Source organism: Sceloporus occidentalis, unplaced genomic scaffold (genome assembly GCF_023333645.1).
Source record: "Sceloporus occidentalis isolate IW3139 unplaced genomic scaffold, rSceOcc1.0.p SCAF_1, whole genome shotgun sequence".
NCBI classification, from domain to species: Eukaryota; Metazoa; Chordata; class Lepidosauria; order Squamata; family Phrynosomatidae; genus Sceloporus; species Sceloporus occidentalis.
Genome location: NW_028316981.1, coordinates 240,860,153 through 240,883,312, shown reverse-complemented (window position 1 = coordinate 240,883,312; position 23,160 = coordinate 240,860,153). Strand labels below are relative to the sequence as shown.

The 23,160-nt window shown below is 39.7% G+C and overlaps 1 protein-coding gene across 2 annotated transcripts in view; it reads right to left on the bottom strand.

Annotated features, from left to right (window-relative positions):
* ERCC6L2 (ERCC excision repair 6 like 2) overlaps positions 1-23,160 on the bottom strand; it is an 84,295-nt gene that overhangs the window by 39,587 nt on the left and 21,548 nt on the right. For both annotated transcript variants that reach the window (XM_089490924.1, XM_089490918.1), the window contains exons 6-11: positions 18,016-18,209; positions 16,712-16,873; positions 14,828-15,035; positions 8,784-8,924; positions 5,174-5,287; positions 3,605-3,724 (exon numbers count right to left, since the gene is read on the bottom strand). In XM_089490924.1, the coding sequence (XP_089347050.1) occupies positions 3,605-3,724; positions 5,174-5,287; positions 8,784-8,924; positions 14,828-15,035; positions 16,712-16,873; positions 18,016-18,209 (939 nt within the window). The remainder of the gene's footprint in view (positions 1-3,604; positions 3,725-5,173; positions 5,288-8,783; positions 8,925-14,827; positions 15,036-16,711; positions 16,874-18,015; positions 18,210-23,160) is intronic.

Sequence of the window (23,160 nt, the reverse complement as noted above, 5' to 3'; positions counted from 1 at the left end):
GCCCCATTCATTTGAATGGGGTTTGCGTACGGTGGTGCAGCAGCATGGGAGTGTGCAGGGCACCACGGGCGCACGCCCCATTCATCTGAATGGGACCGCTGCACCTTGCGGCCCCGCATGCTCCCGCGGCATGAGCGCGCACTGTATTATAAAATCCTATTCAATTCAGTGAGTCTGAAGGAAGGAGAGAGATGCAGGTGAGTTAAAACATAACTGACAGATACCATGCTTGACATGTTGGACTATAAATCTCAACAGATAATGAACTGTGAGTTTTGTAGTCCAAAGCTTCTGGAAACTGCCAGTTTATGCAGTCACTACTGTATGTACTGCAATCAAAAATTTGCAACCAAATATTCAATGTAAAATTTTTTGATGAACCCATAGTATGCAAAGAGACATTTTTCAAGTGGTGATTCCAAGTTGGGAAAAAATGAAATAGTTTATGAACAAATCAGGAAAAACCCAATGTATGATAGCTTATTCTTAAGCAGGACTACAACAGTGAATATGTAAATGTGGGTAGATAGAAATGCACCCTTGACCTCACTACAAGAGGGCCCTCGCCTATAAGTGTTTGTGTTATGAGAAAGAAAAAAAATATGGTGGATTAACCCTTTCAGTTACTTACCCATTTCTTTCTAGATGATATGAATCTGATAGCAAGTTATCACTATTACAGGACCATGATTATATGTAACTAGGAGGGAAGTACATACATGTAACTGCATACACTTAGCCAACGGACAACAATCAGAATTTAACTGGATTGTTATTATACCAAAAGTGTAAGAATGTACTTTTCTGCACTATTGAAAAACCATGTATTCATCAAGTGGTGCAAAATCATGCCGTGTATGATTAATCCTGTATTATTTCACACTGACAGAAAGAAATAATGCAGTTTGATACCTCTTTAATTGATGTGGATCAAGACTATAGAATACTGGGAATTGTAGTAAAATTCCCAGAATCCCATAGCACTGATCCATGGCAGTTAAAGTGATGACATACTGGATTATTTCTGCAGTGTGGATGCAGTCAGACAAAAATAAATAGGGGATGACAGATATTAAATAATTTTGAAATCCAGTAGTACATGCAAAATTAGCATGCTACTGCCATGGCAATTCTTTTTCAGTATTGCTCAGTTTCTCAACTATACTGAATTACTGATGTAAGTTATGAACATACTTTTCAGAAGTAAAATAACCCAATTAAATATTTGAACACTAAAGTAAAATGTAGTTGGAAAAACTGCCCCTGAAATATTTTCATAACCTTCTCTTAGCTGAAGATTTGGCAGACTTGCTAAAATTAAAGCAAATCTCTTGAGGAAAAGAACATCTAATTAAAATATCTTCAGTTACTGGTGACTTACTAGTTTCATTTTAAAAACATATCTGAAGTAGCACAGTATTTATAAAAACGCAGAGATTTGTATGAGAAATATAAGAAGAGGAATAAATATACAAATGAATAGAGGCAGTGTACCTCCTTCAAGGAAAAGACAACAAAATGAGTTGCTTTGGCAATATTCACGTACATGGTTATTAGTGTTCAGTACTGGAAGGACTTATTTCACACTTTCTTGTAATCAGGGCTTTGCTCATCCAGTGTACCTCTGCCTCTCCTCTGTGTTCCCACCTGCTCCTACTGTCAGAAATAAAACTGTAACCACAGAGGCTCTGGGAAACCAGATGCACAAAAAGGGTTTGTGTGCTCTGGTTCTTTTCTCCTCAGATATTTTCCTTTGTATGTTCTTGTCCATTTTGCCTGGCCATCTTATCTACTGGAATGACTGATGGAAAGAAAGAGGCAGAATCATATACCTGGAAGGAGTGCCATAGGTCATCAGAATATAGAACAGGTTGAGTTTCCCTTATCGAAATGCTTGGGACCAGAAGTATTTGGGATTTTTATTTTATTTTTTATTTTTTGAAATATTTGCATATATATAATGAAATATCTTGGAGATGGGTCCCAAGTCTAAACAAAAAACTCATTTATGTTTCATATATAGGGTTGCCATTCATCAGGACCTCCGGGACAAATGTAGACAAAATGTTCAAATGTAGCACACATTTTTTGTGTCCTACATTTGAATAGGAACCTCCCAAGAATTCCCTCTGGGCCTGGGCCCTGCCCTCGGTGGGGGCGGAGCCCAGGCGGGGAGGGACTCCTCCCCTTCAGGGAGGCTTTTCCTTTGGGCCTGGGCTCCGCCCTCGGCGGGGGCAGAGCCCAGGCGGAGAGGGACTCTCCCCTTCAGGGAGGCTTTTCCTTTGGGCCTGGGCTCCGCCCTCAGCAGGGGAGGAGCCCAGGTAGAGAGGGACTCCTCCCCTTCAGGGAGGCTTTCCCTTTGGGCCTGGGCTCCGCCCTCGGCGGGGGCGGAGCCCAGGCGGAGAGGGACTCTCCCCTTCAGGGAGGCTTTTCCTTTGGGCCTGGGCTCCGCCCTCAGCAGGGGAGGAGCCCAGGTAGAGAGGGACTCCTCCCCTTCAGGGAGGCTTTCCCTTTGGGCCTGGGCTCCGCCCTCGGCGGGGGCGGAGCCCAGGCGGAGAGGGACTCTCCCCTTCAGGGAGGCTTTTCCTTTGGGCCTGGGCTCCGCCCTCAGCAGGGGAGGAGCCCAGGTAGAGAGGGACTCCTCCCCTTCAGGGAGGCTTTCCCTTTGGGCCAGGGCCCCACCCTTGGCGGGGGCGGAGCTCACATAGGGAGGGACTCCTCCCCTTCAGGGAGGCTTTCCCTGCAGGCCTGGGCCCAAGAGGCAAAGGAAAGCATCCCTCAGCTTGCCATATCTCGCCCGGGAGCAGGGGCAATCCCGGGGGGCGGGGCCAAACCAGGGCGGGACCGTGCAGCCCCGCCCCAAACCGGGAAAGTCCCGCCCCCAGGCGGGATATGGCAAGCCTATTCATATATATCTTATAAACATAGCCTGAAGGTAATTTTACACATAATATTTTAAAGTTTGAAATGAAATAAAGTTTTGTGTACACAAAGCCATCAGAAAGTAAAGGTGTCACTATCTCAGCCACCATGTAGACAAACTCAACTTGTAATTGAGTTTGGAAATAATAGCTCTGTGTGTGTGTGTGTGACTACAACTGTCAGGATACCCCAGACAGGGATTCTGGGAATTGTAATCCAAAAGGCAACTCTTCCAAGCTCTAATTTACCTTGAACCAAACTTCTATACATTCACATTGAGCTCCCATGCAACTAAAAGGCCTACTAATATATCAGGGTTACAGCATTCCATCATAACTGCTTTCTCAAATCACAGAACACTTGCAAAACAAAACAAAATCCACACCACAGGCCAAAAGAAAAGTGTAGTATCCATTTGACAACAGCGATAATTAGGTTACTACCTGTACTTGCCAATTCTCACTCTAAAGACAATAAATTGGCATCAAAATGTCTGCCAGTAGAAGAATATCCTGTCATTCATCGCTAATAGTCTTAAACATAATTGGTATCTTGGAACTACATGATGAAAGAATTTCAAAAGGTGGACTTTCTTTCTCAAAGAAACTAATTTGTTAAACAAAAGGCATTCCAGATAATGTATTCCACACAAAACATATGCTACCCCCCCTTCATTTCTTACCTTCATTTTCCCACTATACTTTGGATCAGAAATAGTTTCAAAGGCTGCATCTTTACTAAGTTGCACAAAATCAGGAAATTTGGAAAACACTTCACTGCAAACCCTTGTGATGTGAGCCTCCTAAAATAAAATATAAATAGTGCAAAAGAAGTAATTCAAGTAGGTCACATTTTGACATATCTGTAATTAACATTGGAATAAAAACATCTGACAAAATATTCTTAGCAAATTATGAAATCCAAAACGTTTTAAAAAATCATGTACAGTGTGCTGAGCCATACATGGGCGTGCCATATGGGGCTTTAACCTTACGTGGAAGGTAAGCCCCAGAAGCAATAATGGCATTCGCACCACCTGCAAATAATATACTAAATATATCTTCTCATGTCATTATTTATTTATTTATTTATTTAAATCCCATCTTTCTCCCTGGGACCGGCGCTCAACTGGCTGCTGCCAAAGTGACCAGGTGCAAAGGGAGAAGCTTCTCCCTAGGAACAATTCTCAATACTTCTTCAACAGGGTGGAGAGGGGCACAGTTGGCTTCCCATTTTTCTTCCCAGCAAGAAAGACTCTCAACCTGAAAGGGGCAAAGGACTCTTTTGAAGAATCCACTCTGGATACTCCTCCCCGTCAATCCCCAGAAATGTGCCTTCCCCACAGCACTTCAAGTTGCTCCCTACCCAAACACTGCTTCTTCTGCTACCTTTTATCTTAAGTCTGTCCAAGAAAGAAAGTAGGGATACCAGTATAGCTCCAACCTGCCAGCCAAGTCCCAGCAAAGCTCACAAAGCTTAAGCAGGGCCCCAAATGTGAAATATCTTTTTTGCCACTGCTTCTCCCACATGATCACATGCTCTAACTCCTCACTCCTGTCAGTGTTGTGGGAGTGAGCTTGCATGGACAGGTGAAGAGTGAGAGATGCCACCACATGAAGTGATCAATGAGGCTGCGTGGTGGTTTTAAAGGACCCTGAAAAGAGGAGCTGCTGGTTACCCTTGTCTTTCTCATGTGCCAATACTTTGACTGAAGGCCCGCCTGCCACCCCTTTTCCCTCACTGCCCCCCTGGATCTTTTAACCACCTCCAGGGAGATGGCACAGCCCACTTTGGGAATCACTGCTCTAGCTGGATTGCTTTGCATTAAGCAGGGAATTGGATTTAATTACCTATGGGGCACATTTTTAATGATTCTATTCACGTTCCACAACTCTATCTTCTGGCTGTATAAGCCATTAAAATATACATGATAGAGAGTAGGAAAAAGAGAATCAAAGTAGCAGATACAAAGGAAAAGAGCGGGACATGCGGGGGTGGGGGGTGGGGAACAAAACCCAAGAAAAGAGCTGGGGATTGCTAACAGTCTCTTATAAACATGATTATGCTATTGGATGAAAGTGTTGGAAAATATACTTGCTATTACATAAATGATGCTATATTTTATGAACAGTAAATTCTCAGAACAATTTTTAATAGATTAGACAACTAAAAAGACATTGAAATGAAAAAGTATCAGTAGGTTACTGCTTCTTCAAAATATTACTGGGCATGAAGACTTAAGGAAACTAACCTGTTGTTTACTAGTGTTGTCTGTCTGTAACAGGGCAGTATGGTTAGCAATCTTACGAAGGACTGTGAGGTAACTGAAATACAATGCCTGCATCGTTTCACCGTGAGCATTTGTCTGTAGAAATATAAATAAATAATCTTTAAAAGATCAGAGGATTAAACCAGTTTACAATTGTTTCTCAGGAGATAAATATGTATCACCAAATCCATAGGTTTGGTGTCTACCCCCACCCCCAGTACATGATTCTAAAAGTATAAATGAAATTCATAGGGTTGCCATAGGTTGACAGACAACTAGAAGGCACATAAACACGCACACACATGATTTTCTGTCTCTCAGACCATATGGATCAGGCGGTTAAAAGACATTTTATTGATACAGAAATAAGCATCAAAGAAAAGCTATTATTATTATTATTATTATTATTATTATTAATTATTTTATGATCTGTAGCTGCCATCACTTTGCTTTTCAGACTTTAAGATCATAACATATCCAGCAGCCGTTGCCTTATAAACACTGAAATCTTTCTACTCCGATACAGACCATACCAATTATGCTTAGACTATTATGCAATTTTCTATAATAATTATGCAAAATCAATTACATGCAAAACTAAGCGACTGAGATATGGATCTGTAGCTTACATGTCCTCCAGGAATTAAATACTTTTTAAAATCAGTGCCCTAAATCCATGCTAGTGCCAACTGGAACAGACCCATTTAATCAATGGGATTTATGTATCTTGTGACCTACCACTTAAAATTTGATTCACTGAGAGTCTGCTCTAGTTAAGACTAGCAACTGGCTATAAGCCAGTGTTTTAAGCTTAAATAATGCTATCTTTACCTTAACATAAAATCTGAAAAATTCCAAGGGTGCGGAAACACTTGATGTTAATCACCATTTGCTTTTTTTTGTTTAAGGAGATGTTGTATTTACTTGTCTACACATGCATCAGAACAGACTTGCGTAAGAATGAAGTGGAAAAGAGCTAATGAAGCCCTGAGGTGACAGAATAGGTAGTAGCACTTCAGACTGTAGGTTGTACATGATTCAGAGAATATAAGTTGCTTAACAACTGAATATATATAAAAAATTAAGTGGAATATCACAATGTTAATGCTCTCCTACATTTGAAAAAGCCATTGTAAGCAGAAACCCAGCCGACAAGCCAGTAAATCTTTCATGCTAGACTTGTGTGGGTTTTGTTTTTTTAAACTTTGGAAGCTTTGTACATAGGAGGCCATTCAAAATGGCAGCCAAACCTGCTCCTGAGATGGCACAGTCTGCTTTACCATCTCACTGTATTTTATGGACAGACTAGCTGGTCTTCCACACTGCAGAAATAAAGCAGTTTGACACCATTTTGGGATTGGTAGTTTGATGAGGTATTCAGCCTGTTCTGTCAGAGCTACAAATCCCAGAATTCTGTAGGATAGTCATGGCAGTTAAAGTAGTATCAAACTGTTTTATTTCTGCAGTGTGAATACAGCCCAGGTCTTAGATTAGGATATGTGGTAAGAACTACATGAAAGGAATGCAGAACTAACATTACCCTAATAGCTCCACATCTTTGTGAAACTGAATGTGCATGAGATGTAAATCAGTGAAACGAGTGGGAACCGTAAAGTCTCCCAGTTTTTATGTAAGAGTACTGCCCAACCATAAATTCTCTACCTCAGTACAAATATGCAACACAAACCCTCTTCTCTTCCCCTTCACCAACCAATGATCTTATCTGTTGAAAAACTGCAAGATTAAGTGGTATATTTTGATTACTTTAAGTGCCATTTTTAATGATCTTGCATTATTTTGTGTTTATAACAAGACACAGTAGTCTGGTTTGTATAAGCATATATTCATTATAAATTAGAGCATTTACTACTGCACTGTAGACACTGTTATCTGACCAAGGATCAGTTGTCAATTCTTCTTACTCTCATTTGCTCTGATATGTTCCAGCACTGGCAAATCCTATGAGAAGCATGCCTTTCACTATCCCTGGTATCCATGCGATTCATGCCCTCCCCTCTTCCTCCTTCTCACCATTACATACTGTTGGGTGCTGCTGCCCATATACAGAAAATGCCAAGAGGAGCAACAGTGTCAGCACTTGAGGGAGACTGATACCCAGAAATGTATACCTCATTTGGCCATTCAACCTATAAATTCTGGATGTCATGCCCCCTACAGAACTCCTAGCCCAGCTTTTCCTGTGGTACTAAGATAAAAAGCTGAAGATCAGTCAGTAACAAGGGAACACAGGAGCAGGGACAGGAGAAGAATTGTTCATCCCTGAGAGTGATAGTGCTTAAAATGGCCAGAAGCCTAATGCTCAAATAAAGTACCTGAACAAATCTTGCCAAGAAAACCCTGTGATAGGTTGCCATAAGTCAAAAGTAACTTGAAGGCCCACAAACAACAAAAAATTAAACTGCTGATATTATTATAAATTACATTTACAATAGTTTTAAATATCTAAATAATTAAATTAATAAAAAACTACAGGACATCAGTTAAAATTCTGGTCTTCAGCACACATACAGTTGCTATAGGCAATGAGAACAGAAAAACTTTTGCCTACCAGCGGAAATTAAACAAAGAGGGTCAGACTAGTAGTCTTAGTTTCTTTTGTCATTACAGAGTGCGGCCTTACTAAATGGTGTAAGAGGAATACCGCATTCTTCACCTGCTGGCTCATACTCCTTTCTCACACCCTGTGAGTGTTAAGGGAACAAGATGAACAGAAGGAGAATATGTTTTGGGCCGGCATCTTACAGCTGTCACATGTTCTTGAAATAAGTCAAAGCAGTGGGCTTTTGAGAAATGGAAAAGTGAAATGTTACTTTAAACAAAAATTACAATTATATGAGTAACTAACAAAAATGTTTGGGAACAAAAAGCAAGCTACTGAAGGCACTGCATTAACCTTTATTCAGTCAATGCATTAACCTCCACCAGTCAATCTGAATGATAGTACAAACTATGGCAAAAACGAAGAAATGGAAGAAGAACCAACAAGAGGGTTTGAAGGAAGTTTCTTTGAACTGGCTAACTATGACTAGACATTATATCTGTGTTGAGTAAAAGGATATTATGGCATTTGAATATACTGATCCCCAGTACTCTTGCCCCCTTCAATGTATGAATTATATGAGTCACAGCATTAACATACTACCAGCTATTCTACATTTAATTGAAAAGTTATAAGTTATGAAAGTGTACGCTGTATTAAAATCAAAAAACATTGTAAAGACCACAGTACTTTTAAATACCATAACAATTCTATCCAAACACATAATAACAATCTTCTAAAATGTGACAGTTTCAGGATACTTAATGTCAATTACTTTTTGTGTAGCTCAACTCTCATGCTTATTAAGTCCAAATAATAATAATAAAAAGATTGAGTGAATTAAAGAACTAGGGAGTAGGGGGAAGATGATAGAGGGAGTGGATGTAAGCATGTCCCATGCCCTTAAGTGAACAATGTCTCTAACCCTTCATGTGCAAGAAGCCAGTGCAGAGGAGTAGGTCACTGCAGAATGGAGCATGTGTTACAATCAAACATGCTGCTAATAATTAGAAGAATTTTAAAAAATCTTACTTTGTAACAACAGTTCTTCCTTTTGCGGCCACTGTTGCAGTCACATGGTTTGCGTGCTTGTAACACTAAGTGTACATCCTCTGTTTCCAATACAGCCTTATAAACAGCTCTCTGGAACTCTGTCAGAGAACAGTACACCATCTGGCAAAATAATATGCAAAACAACATGGAACAAAGCACCCATACAAATGTTAAAATATTACATACAACTCCAACAAAACAGTGGGGTGGTATATTGTTATAAACACAGTGCAGTTCAATGGCCGTTCTGTTTTTGAAAAATAAAGAGGTGAACTTTAGGACTCTAAAACAAAGATTGTAGTCAGTTACTCTCTTATATTTAAGTTATTCAATCTGTTAAGAATATAAAAGATAAACTGTAACCTTCATTCTCTATTTGAGGCTGATACGAGCAGGACAATGAAAGAAAACTACTGAAATGCCTAACCATAAGACTAAAGATTCTGCATTGCTTAAAAGGTCTATTTGCCGTTCTTGGCACTAATTATAGCAGAGAACTAATGCAGATAGAGTGAATAAAAGGAAACAGTCAATTCTTTAGACTGACATTCTGAATTGGTGGTGTAGAAGGGAGGGGGTTCTGTACAGTGGTATGACAAACTTTATCCATCCTCTTAAAGACCATGGGTGGCATCTCCATGACATCTTTTGGTCTCAACCAGCAGGATACAGAAATCCCAAGATCACTTCTGAATTTAGACCACCCACAAAGCAGCAGCACCATGCTGTGCTGTAATAATCCAATGGTATCTTGAACATATACTCACATTATCAAGAGAATAGGGTAAAATAAAAGCTGCTAGATTAAAGGCAGCCGAGTGACATTGCTGTTAATCTTCTCTTTAGAAAGCAGAATCTGCTGCATTATTCCAAGCTTTGGCAGAAAGGCAGGTATAAACAAGGAGGGAAGAACAGCGGACTAATGTGTATCCTTATTGAAAGTATGTGAAACTGTGTGTTCTCTAAAATATATTCTTGTACTCATCAAAACATTCTAACCAAAATGAAAAGCATGCATTCTTTCATTATGGCGATGCCAAGCCCAGACAGTTTTCCTTTTAACAGCTCATAACTAGCTTTTTTTTTTTACAATGAATCTATCAGAGAAATAGAGGTATGAGAGCAGAAGGTTTTCAGCCAAATCTACACAAAGCCAGTCCTTTTTTTTTAATAGAAATTTTGCATGTATATTGAAAAGCTAGAATAGGCAAATTCAGCTGTATATCTTATTTAAGCATTTAATTTCATAGCAGGCAAAAATAACAAAAAGTTATCTTGCTGTGTGCAAATGTCAAAAACAGATGTTTACCTAGAACCATTGTTCTTCAGCTGAGATTTAAGGGACTGTTCATACACAGATCACAACTGGTGCCTTCAGGAAATTCCTGGAAGACAGAAAGCCCTGGTTCCCTCTCCCCCGGTGTCCCTTGTATGGTAGCATGCCTTGTATGGATGCAAAGACTGTTACATAAAACATGTTTCAAATAATATGACCATAATTCTACAGATGGTTTTCAACTGGGTTCCTTTAGAAAGGGCTGGGAATGGAAGAATCATGTCCATTGGCTGCAAACAATGGGACAACATAGCCATTCTAGCTGGTTCAAAAGATTTAGTCTGTCAGAAAGAGAACAAGTGTGAACTTTAGGGGTTCAGGAAGCACAATAATAGGTTGCATACCTGTGACTGTGAAGTGGTGCCTGCACAGAGCACCTTTGGAAACTTCTGGAATAGCTAAGCAAGATTTTTGGCAGTAGCTCAGCCCACCTCCAACCCTACCCCTCTATGTTCTTTCTAATTTATCTCAGTTCCCAAAGATGCCGCATAGCAGCATCCCAAACCCCAAAAATGTAGGACACACCTAAGGTGGATGGGTTTGTGTGATTTCACAGATGACCACTCAAAGAAGCACAGTTACAGGTATGCAACCTGTTCTTCTTTGTGGTCTCTGTAAATCACACAACTGAGAGATTAGCAAACTACCACATTGGGATGGCAGGAGTGTCACACTAGTATTCATACTTCCATAACTATAAACAAAAAGATTTATTATCCAAACAAAAGGGGACAGTTGTCACCAGAAAGAAACAGCAATCTTTTTAAACTTGCTACCTTAGTTCTGGAACAGGCATCCAGTCTGTAATGTGAAATAATTGTCAAGGGTTGAGACAACACAGCAACATGACAAACACTGTCCAGTAACACATCAGTAAGGAAAGCAGGAGAGGCAGCTAACACCCTGGCAGAATGGGGCTCAAATGCTGATGGGTGGCTCCTTCTTATCCATTTCATAGGCAAGGTCAATTGTTGAGTTAACCCATCTCAAGCAATGTTGAGGTGAAACTAGGAGTCCAAACCTTGAATCCGAATAACATATGAAAAGTATACTGTACTAGTCTTTCTTGAATTCCATTTTCTATCCACGTGGAATGCAAGAGCTCTACAAGCATCAAGACAATGGAGGACTCACTTGAAATCAGAAGTTGGGTTTTGCATAAATTCTGGCAGAACAATGTCCTGATTCAAATGAAATGCCGAAACCAGGCAGAAATGAAATATCTGGACATAGGACCACCTTGTCACAATGGAATCTCAGGTAAAACGGAGAACGCAAAGATCTCCAGACCGCCTCACCAAGAAGATCACTACCAAAAATGCAGTCTTCTAAGAAGTAGTCTCATGTCACAAGAGGCTATAGGTTCAAAGGGCTTCCTAGAAAGCTGTGAAAGAACCAACTCCAAACTCCAGGCTGGAGTGGGTCCCCTTACAGGAGGGTGGAGTTTTTTGTAGTCCTTTAGGAACTTCCTAAGTAGAGGATTCTGGCAGCAAGACAGACAGCCTCGAAGCTTCAGCTGTGAGGATGGGGCGGCCAAACAGCACTTCAGCAAAGACAAGGAGAAGACCAAATCCGAGAGGTATAGGAGGAAGTCCAAGATGTGCTAGATTCAAACCTGAGTTGGTGATAAGTGTACCATGGATAAAAATGAAGTAACTTTGTTTCACCTATAATTGTAAGATATTTGAGTGAAGAGTTTATGGGCTGTTCTGATAATTTGCCAAATTGGGTCAGATTAATCCAGGCAATCATCAAAGACAAATTCTCAAGCCACTAATTAGAGTTTCCAGGTCTGGCTGACAAACCCAACTGTCATGGATGGTCAGCAGGTCAGGTCAGAGGCAGGTGAATTTACAAGCCTTGAGCTAGATGAAGGAGAGGAGCAAACCAAGGTTGTCATGGCCACCACAGGATGATCAGAATGCCATCAACCTGATCCTCCCATAATAGCTTTGCCACAACTCTTGTGATTAGGGGGAGAGGGAGAAAAACATATATCTGGCTGTTCCAGTGGAACAGGGATATGTTGCCTAGGGATCCCTTTCCCCGAGTTCTCGAACTGAGCCTTCAGTACTGCTTTTTCTGGTGAGGTGCAAAGAGGCCCTCCTTTGGGATGTCCCATTGTCAAAAGATGTGGTAACTTCTTGGCATTAGACTTCCTTTTCTGTGTAAACTCCAACTTTTCGTCCGTACCCTTACTGGAGAGGCCAAATTCATGGAAGGGTTTGTTCTTGATAGTAGCTCTGCTTTGTGTGGAAAGGCCAGAGGAACGTAACCAGGCATGTCTCCGAAGAGCTACAGTGTCACCAGGACCTTCACTGAGCAATCAATGATGTGACATGCTGAATTAATCTGTTGGCCAGTGAGGGAGTAGGTTTCAGCTTGCAGGGCATTAGCCAGGTGCTTTTCTTCTTCCAGGAGTTTCTGAAAGAGGGGCAGAATCCTCTCTCAAAGATTCTGTTGATATGCCCCCATGCAGCCAAATAGTTGGCACTGGAAAGGGTTAGGACTAAGGCAGAAAAAAATTCTTTTCCATGAGATCTAGTTTATGGCCCTCCCTATCTTACATCATGGAGTGGGACCTCCAAGATATTTTCAACTGGGAAGCCTCAACAACAAAAGAATTCAGCTTCAAAATTCAACCAAGTTGAATCCAAATCTGAAACCCTATATTGATTTTCTTGGAAGTGGATGGAATTGTTGAAGGAGATATTCAGGACTTCCAAGAGATCTGAAAGAGGGAAGTCAGGAATGGGACTGAAGCAGGATTTGGAACCTTAGGCTGAATACACCTGTAAAGCAGGTCTACTGGCTCAACTTCATGTTGTTTAATTTGCAGGTCCAGTGTATTTCTGAAAAGCCCTCCACTCACCAAGTGGACAAGAGACTTAAGGAAAGAGAACAAAGTCCAACAAATTAACTGGCAGGGTCATAGAATCATAGAATTGTAGAGTTGGAAGAGACCACTAGGGCCATCCAGTCCAACCCCCTGCCATGCAGGAAATCCAAATCAAAGCATCCCTGACAGATGGCCATCCAGCCTCTGTTTAAAGACCTCCAAGGAAGGAGACTCTATCACCCTCCGAGGGAGTGCATTCCACTGTCAAACAGCCCTTACTGTCAGGAAGTTCCTCCTAATGTTCAGGTGGAATCTCTTTTCCTGTAGCTTGCATCCATTGTTCCAGGTCCTGTTCTCTGGAGCAGCAGAAAACAAGCTTGCTCCCTCTTCAACATGACATCCTTAAAATATTTAAACAGGGCTATCATATCACCTCTTAACCTTCTTTTCTCCAGGCTAAATATCCCCAGCTCCCTAAGTCGTTCCTCATAGGGCATGGTTTCCAGACCTTTTACCATTTTTGTCGCCCTCCTTTGGACACGCTCCAGATTCTCAATGTCCTTTCTGAATTGTGGCGCCCAGAACTGGACACAATATTCTAGGTGGGGCCTGACCAAAGCAGAATACAGTGGCACTATTACTTCTCTTGATCTAGACACTATACTTTTATTGATGCAGCCTAAAATTGCATTGGCCTTTTTAGCTGCCGCATCGCACTGTTCACTCATGTTCAACTTGTGGTCTACTTGGACTCCTAGATCCCTTTCACACGTAGTTTCATTCAGCCAGGTGTCACCCATCCTATATCTGTGCATTTTATTTTTCTGCCCTAAGTGCAATACCTTACATTTCTCCGTGTTGAATTTCATTTTGTTAGCTTTGGTCCAGCTTTCTAGTCTATTAAGGTCATTTTGGATCTTGATCCTGTCCTCTGGGGTATTAGCTATTCCTCCTAATTTGGTGTCATCTGCAAATTTGATAAGTATGCTCCCAATTCTTCCCAGAGGGTCCTCTGCAAAGAAGTTCTCTTCCATCTGTAGTAACAGAGAACGCAGTAACTGGAATCCTGATGGAAGGCTACACTAAGTTAAGAATCTTTGGACAAGACTTCTGGTCACCCTGCCAACACATCCAATTTTCTAAAGCAGGGGTAGGCAACCTGCGGCCTGTGGGCCGGTTGCGGCCCGGCGAGGCCTTGGGACCGGCCCCAGCCCGGTCCTACTGCCGATTGCCGCCGGGGCCTTTGGCCTCTCGCGCGCAGGGGCAAGGGGGGCAATTGTCTATAGACGCCTCAGAAACATGCATTTATATTAACATTTTTTTTTTTAATCAGCAAATTTTTTTGCGTGTCCTCCCCTTTTTTTAAAAAAAAAGTGTCCACCATTTGAAAATGTTGTCCTACATTTGTCCCGGTTTATTTATTTATGTAATTTTTTAAATTTTTTAATTATTTATTTTTTGGCTTCGGCCCCCCAGTTATCTGAGGGACAGCAACCTGGCCCCCGGCTCAAAACGGTTGCCTACCCCTGTTCTAAAGTATTTTTTAAAAAGCCCTGCCTACAACTTTCACAGGTACATTCACTTCTTTGAGAGTACACTACGCTACACTGAAGCCAATATTAACAACCAAGAGACAATCAATTTCACTAAATCCAACCCTATGTATTTTCTGAAGTGTGAATATGACAGCATTCCCATACTGACCGTCCCTGCCAGCGTCCTCATATTTGTCCATATGTGTAAAAGGATCATCCCGTGTTTAAAATGTCTGTTAGACAAATTGCACAAAATCCATATTTAAAGTCAATTAACAAATTTAATAAATAAATTGTAATTGATGGGTCTTACTCTATCTTCCTTCTTGGGTAACTGGTCATTGATAAGAGCCTTTGTACGCCTTAAGAAGTAGCCAGACATTTTTTTAGCTAGCCGTTGCATTGCCTTTCGACCAGTGGCTAGCTCTCTTTTAGTTGCAGTGTGCCTCTGGCCATGCTCTACCGGATCAGAAAATTCTTTCTTAAATCGTGCTTCATTACCCAAAAGCCCAGGTACTGCCCTAAGAGGGAGAGAGAGAGAGAGAGAGAGAGAGCGAACGAGAACACATAGTGGATATATTCAAGGTGTTACTATTTGTTTATGAGGCCCTGAACATTTCACAGACCCCCTAAGACACCCTTTACTTTCTGAGGGGCAGGGCAGGGTAGTGCAACCTACTGAAAATCATTTTCCCAGGGTTCAAAGGAGGGCCTTCCCTGTTGCGATGCACACCATGCTGAATGATATTTCTACTGAAAATAGGTGAAATTAACTAAACTAACCATCAACTAAAGATTTCTTTGTTCTGGCATTTTCCTGCTTATTTTCCTAATTTTTAAAAACCCTATCTACTGTATTTGTTTCTATATACAATACTCTTCATGTATGAAGTGATTTACAAAATACCAGGGTGAGCGATGCTATCCCATGATGATAATCTGTCAGGATAAGGCCCCATCTGGAATTTCAACTCAATCTTATTTTATTAAACAGCCTTTCACACGCCTGGCTCAATGTCATATAATTCATTTTTCCCTGGCTGTTAACACTGCCAATTACCACTGGTTTCGATTAATTATTCCTTTTAATTATTATTTTTATCAATTCATTTTACTATGTCTTGTTTTTAATGTAAACTGCTTTGGGATTTTTAAAGTAAAAAGCAGTACATAAGTATTATTATTTGTTTTTTATGATCTGCTTAAAATAAAAAATTAGATATATTTTTAAAGATTGCTAAATACATACCTCGATTCTTGGATCTGCTATGATGAAGCATGCGTTAATATAGGAACTGAAGTCAGATTTTTAAAATGCAGCTTATTTGTCTATTGCTGTGGTCCATATGGTAATTAATTAATGCCACAATGACAAGTAAGTTACAATGAATGCAGAGGTTAACTTCTGAGAAGATCTATATAGGATTGCACTTTAAACCTCCATGCATATACCTCTTGTATATTCATTTCTGGAGCTCTTTCCACACAGGTTTGTTAAAATTCAAGAATATACTACAGGGAATTACACCAATGTGGGGTTTTTTTATGTTACATTCAATCAAAATGTAATACTAAAGCACTGATAAAACTAGCACACCATTAATGATGGTTTCACTATGCAGCTGTCACATTAAAAATGGCTCCAAGGAACAACCCTCTATTAGCTGTACTGAACTGAAATTATGGTATCATTCTTGCATGTTTACCACAGTAGGACTGTACCCACTACAATAACTAGAAAACATACAATTACTGTAACTACTATTCCCATGACAATCAGAAATACTGCAATACTACCAGTTATCTCTAAATGCAATTTCAGTAAAATCTGGATCAATAATGTATTGTGCATTGCATCTACCGCTACAGAACAAAAAAGGAAATATGAATTAGAATTTTCAGTAGTTTTGTTCACTATGCTGTTTAGAGCTATATCACATTCATCCAAATCTGTGACCTCAGATATTAAACACTGCACACTGATGAACGCATATTTGCTACTGCATAATATGTGACAGGAATCATAGCTTTGTACAGTTCTATGAACTAGGAATTTGTAACATGTTTCCCATGGTCCCCTGCCTTATGGATCAGTAGAATGAAACACACAAGTATCCTGTGCTTCCAAAGCGTTAGGGTGGCTTTAAATGCTACAAATATTTGGTCTCCTGTTCCAATACTAACTCTTTTCACTTACCAGTCCATGACACACCAAAGTTCCTTCATGTTGTTCTGTAGAATTGTCCCAGTAAGTCCAAGGCGAACCTTACATGTTAGAGCCTTCACTGTCTGGGTTATTTGAGCTTTTGGATTTTTGATTCTGTGCACTTCATCTACAATGACAGCTGACCACTCTAAGCTGTGAAATAAGGAATATTGACAGTTATCATAAATTTTATAAAACAGTGGCCTAAATCGAATTGCAGGAGACCTATTAAATCAACAGAAATATGGTAAGTGAACACTTATGTTTCATTGCTTCAATAGGTTTACTGTAGTTGAATTTAGGATAGCCAATGGTGAGGGGTACAAGGACTTCAGAGTTCAACTACTGAATTAAAGTCAGAGGTGTTGAATGATTTATTCTGTTCATGGTAATGAGGAGGATGTTCAATCTAGCACATTCATTAAAAAAAATACTCTGAAGAATCAAATATAATAATCAAAACTTTAACGTTTTACATTTTGAAGAGCGCAGTCCTGTTTACACTGCTGAAAGATCTCTGAAAGAAGTGCCCTATATCAGACAACATTCATTCAGAAATAATCAAAGGAAGAAAAGAATTAACCAGGGAGACTTCTCTAGTCCAAATAAGCATATGTGCTGTATAACTAAAGACTGAAATGTTAGTTATTCTTTGTGATACTCAGTTTTACAATACACCTGGCACATGTGGTCTCTATTATTCTATATATATATTGGTATAACTATAATTTTTGAAGACATGGTCAAATCCAATCAACGCTGTCAGCCAGTGGAATGGATATGATTGGCAGAATGGATTCTTTTTCCTGAACACCCCAAAATCTGCTCTAGAACACTGAAGCATCCACTGGAGCAGATCACAGATGTGCACAGGGAATGGAGGGGAGAACAGAAGAAGGAATAATCAGATTAGAAAATAAGCTTGGAAAAGGTCTTCTTTCTGAATGACAACTCTGAGTTTGCCAGCCTGACAGGGGCCAAGTTTATGGGGGCGGGGGGAGAACATGGGAGTTATAGTACAGTACAGTACAGTACAAAAAAGCAACTTTTCCAAGCTTTAAACAAAGGCATGTTTGTACAGTATTGGAGAGAACCCATTTTCATCTTATGGTCATTTAATAAGAACATAAATTCCACAGATTTCAATTGGCATTGTGGATGTAGTATTATATCTCTTATGTTCATGTTCTTTTCTTACTAAAAGTTTTCAAAGATTCACTATCCAGTTGGTTCACTATCTTAGGAAGTTAGAAAAAATACCCTCTGTACTCACCATAATTAGATAATTCCATTACCTGTTAAGCTCATCTAAAAAAAGGCGAAGTGTTTCATATGTTGTTAGTGCAATCTCACATTTTCCTTGCTTGATTCGATTCAGTTCATAGTCTTTTCTATTACCATGCAAAACTATAACCTTGAAATAGCCCCAGGTATCCAATTCATCTTTCCAATTATAAAGCACAGAAAGTGGTGACACAATCAAGAAAGTCTGAAAAGAAAAACATATGATACTGCTGCTGACTAACATAAAATACATCAGTATACAAAATTCCCACACATTCTGTTTGGTGAGGTATGAAAACCTACACTTTTCAATGGTCCAAGCAGAGAAAAGCAAAAGAGAAACCCAGAAAAATATTCCTCAGTAAGGTATAATGAGTAATTCAAAAACATGCAAATGTTGCCATTTTATAGTTGGCAAAGAGACTTTTTGGAAAAAAGTGAATGCTAATAGTCATATACTGAGACCTGCCAGTTGACAGAACTCCCGATTTTTGCAGTCCAAAACAGATTACAAAGACAAGAAGTTAATCAGGCCATCAGGTGGCCAGCATTAAATGATCTGCCAAATAAATCTAGAAGACAAATTTCTAACTATAGGTTAGGAAGAATAAGAATCTCAAAAGAGTTGTGCTAGATCAGATCCAAGGTCTACTAAGTCCAGCATTTTGTGTATCTCTAGAAGAAAGATCATATCAATTATATATGATTTGATTAGATTTGTGATCCCCTTCTGTAGCCAAGGGTCTGATTAGGGGAATTTATATTATTATTGTTATTAGCTCAATATTGCAAGAGGGGGTCTGCTACGATGGCCCTGCAGAACCTTCTCCCTTTGTGTCTACCAAGAGACCAGGGAATTCCAATAAATAGAGCTGAGACAGACTTCTAAAATTAATATCCAATTTATTTATAAGAGGAAAAACACATACAATTCACTAACACACTCTCACTCATACAAGGCTCAGGAAATCAAGAGTGGAAATAGGGAATAGTTCAAGGCAGTACTAGGGCTATACTTACTCCAGTAGGCTTCTTCAGGAGTCCAAATGGAATATGATGGGGATGGCATGAGGCTCAGCCATAGAATGACTGGGCAGGAACTAGGAGTCAGGAGCCAGGTCAGGGTTCAAAGGGACATAGCTTCGCCCTGAAATCCAGACTGGCCCAGTGAACAGGAAAATCTGATTATACTTAAAGGCAAATTCTTGCTTCTGGAAAAGGTTCTTGATGGTGAGAACAAAAGGTGTTTGGTTGCTTGGCCATTGTAAACAAAGGCTTTGCATTGTCTTGTTGAGGCAAAGTGGTCTGACAACAATGGCGGGAGAAGGTAGATGAGTTAAGTTAATCACTGGCTCATCAAGTATGAGACCTTTACTCTTGGAGGTGATGGTTTTCCCTTTAGTAACTCCCAAACCTTTCTGTGGGGAATTTCCAAAGTGTTGCTTTTCAGGGGTCTTGTGAGGTTGACTCATCTGCCTACCTGACCCACTGCTTTCAGGATTATGGCTGCTAGTCTGGCAGGTCAGTCTGGAGTCAAGAAGGAACTCCACACACACTCCAAAATTTATTAAAATCTATATGTGGTAACACTTCCTCTTCATCCCATTTTGTTGTTCTGCCTTCAAATGGATTTCGACCCATGGCTGATGAGACATCTCCAAGACCCTCTGTCCTCCACTGCTCTGCTCAACTCCTGCAGACACATACTCCTGATCTCTTTAATAGAGTCCATCCATCTTGCATGCAGCCTTCCTCTCTTTCTACACCCCTCTACATTTCCCAGCATTACTGTTTTTTCCAATGATTCATGCCTTCTCATGATGTGTCCAAAATATGGCAACCTGAGTTTTGTCATCTTGGCTTCTAGGGAGATTTCTGTTTTGATCTGCTCTAGGACCCATTTGTTGGTCTTGTTAGCTGTCCATGGAATCCTTAGAACTCTTCTCCACATTTCAAATGAGTTGATTTTCCTCCTATCCTCCTTCTTAACTGTCCAGTTCGCAGATCCATACATGGCAATAGGGAATACAATGGCTTGTACAATTCTAACTTTTGTGCTCAGTTGTGTATCCTTTCATTTTAGGATCTTCCCTAGTTCTTTCATAGCTGTCCTTCCCATTCTTAATCTTCTTCTGATTTCCTGGCTACAATCTCCATTTCTATCAGTGTTTGATCCCAGGTATGAGAATTCTTTTACTATTTCTATTTTTTGTTGTTGTTGTCTAATTCAAATTTGTGTAGGTTCTCTGTGGTCATTATTTTTGTTTTCTTTATGTTCAACAATAGGCGTGACTATGCATTTTCTTCCTTGATACTTTTTTAGTAGCTGTTCCAGGTCTTTGAGGTTTTCTGCTAGTATTATGGTGTCATCTGTGTATCTCAGATTGTTGATATTCCTTCCTCTTATTTTCACCCCACCTTCTTCTGTGTCCAAGCTTGCTTTTCTTACAATATGTTCTGCATATAAGTTGAATAAGTAGGGTGATAAGATAGATGTCTGACTCCTTTGCCAAATGGGAACCATCCTGTTTCTCCATGTTCTGTTCTGACAGTAGTCTCTTGTCTTGAGTACAGATTACTCATCAAGACTATCAGATGTGTTGCCACTCCCATGTCTTTAAGAGCATCCCATAGCCTTTCATGATCTGTGCAGTCAAAGGCTTTGCTATAGTCTATAAATCGCATGCTGATTTTCTTTTGGAATTCCCTACTGCGCTCCATTCTCCAACTTATGTTTGCGATGTGGTCCCTGGTGTCTCTTCCTTTCCTGAACCCTGCTTGGACATCTGAGATTTGTCTCTCCGTGTATGGTTGGAGTCTACATTGCAGAATTTGAGCATAATCTTGTTTGCATGGGATATTACTGCTATGGTTCTATAATTGCTGCAATCATTTGTGTCTCCTTTTTTGTGGATGGGGATGTATATTGATCGTTTCCAGTCTGTTGTTTTGTTTTCCATACCTGTTGACATATGTTAGTTAGCACTATAGTTGACTCTGTCAATGTGGATTGCAGCACATCAATTGGAATATCATCTGTTCCTGATGACTTATTTTTCACCATTTCTCTTATTGCAGCTTCTATCTTGTTTTTTTTTAGAATTCGGGATTCATCTTCATATGGCTCTTCATTCCATGTGTCTTAATTCTGTCATCTCTTTTATATAGCTCTTCTGTGTATTTTTATTCCTTCCTGGTCTTGAATTGTGTTATTTTTATTGTCATAGAGCGTCCCAGTCCTTGGTTTGAACTTTCCTTTGATTTCCCTGCTGTTGTGGAATAGATCTCTCATTCTCCCCTTTTTGTTATCTTCTATTTCTCTGTGCTCCTCATTATAGTAGTTTTCTTTATCTTTATGCATTAGCCGTTGTACTGTTGCATTCATAGGTCTTACCTTCTTCTTATCTCCTTTCTGTTTTGCTTCTCTTCTTTCCTTTATTGCTTGTAACGTTTTATCTGTCATTCATGGTTTCTTCTCCTTTTTTGCTCATTGAAAGTGTCAGTCTGCATTCTTCTTTTATTATGTTCTTGACTTCAGACCAAAGCTCTTTTGGTTCTTGATCAATTATGCTTAGTAGTGCAAATCTGTTCCTTATACTGTTGATGAATTCGGTGGAGATATTGTTTAGATCATATTTTGGAATGGTGACTGGTTTTGTTTTCTTCTTCAGTTTTACTCTTATTACACAAACCATTAATGTTTAGTGAAAAGAATTTTAGTTTACATTTTCCCATTAGTACATATTTAAATTATCTGTACATCTTCTCAGTTATGTCCCCTTAATTTTCATTTCCACTCCCTTCTATGCAGTATCACCAGAAACTGCTCCCAGCAGAAAAACAACAAGTTGTAGGACTCCAGTAAACATAAAAAACATTCTGCAACAAAACATTAGCAATATTATCCCATGCTCAATCTGGTGACCAGTTTCCATCTGGTTAGCACAGGGGGTTTCAAAGGTAACATTAGGCTTTCTTATCTCTCTTTGTATGATTACTATGCAGCATTTCTGCTTAAGTAGAGTAATTTGTGCAAATTATGTTGTTATACAATGCGTGATTGAATGCAGTGTATACACAATTAACATATGGTTTTTATTACCTCACATATAATTGGGTCAGCAACTAGTGCAAATTGTAGAAATTATCCCTTGCTGTATAAGTAGATCTTCTTCAGTAGTACTTGAAACAATCCATGGCAACAATAATCAATTTAAATCTAATCCCAGTTTCCTTTTAGAAATGCAGAAAGGGACAAACATCCTTTAAAAGCACAGGACCCCGCTGGTGTTATTACCACCTGTCCGTGTGCAGTTCAAAGAATAGCTTGGCAATACACACAACAGCAAAATAAAATTCAGCATGTAAAATAGTTACATGTTGCACTACTGAACCACATTCACTCAAACAAAGAAGTAATCATAATGGCCACAAAAGAAATACTTGGGTTTGTTTGTTTGCTTGCTTGCTTGTTTGCTTCCTTTTTAACAGACACTGTCAGCCATCTTGAATCTGTTGCAGAGACTATACTCCTCCTGGGAGAAAGAGAGGTCCGTTTTGGAATTTTTACATTTGTTATATCACATTCTTCAAGATGGTATCATCTTGAGAATGACTAGTTGCAACATTTTTCCTGCTATGAAAAACTGACAGCTAAAATAAGAATTCTCACCGATTCTGAATTCCTGCTTTCCAAAGTGCATCAGTAAGAGAACACATTTCTCTTAATGTTTCTGCAGCTACATCCTGAAACACTTGTACTTTAATCATGCTATTCTAGACTTGTGAGCTTGTTTCAAATGCAAAATTTCTGCACAGAACATTCTGTAGCAAAATTATTTATAAAGCACAGAATCCATTTAGTACAATTAACTAAAAAGTCAGTACCTACTTGCATTATAAGCATAGTGCAACCTTGCTTGTTCCAGAAAAGTAAAGTCCAACTAACAATTAACTGGTTCAGGTTTATAAGAAAATAGGAAAAGTACTCTTTGGCCAAACCTAAATACTTGTGAGACTACTACCCACACACTGATGATTCTGCATATGAGACGTTTCAAGTGAAAATGTGCTAAGATGAAGCAGATAATGGCCTGTTACAGACTGCTAAAATAAAGCTGCTTCGGGTCTCTTTGGAGGTATGCTGTTTAAATGAT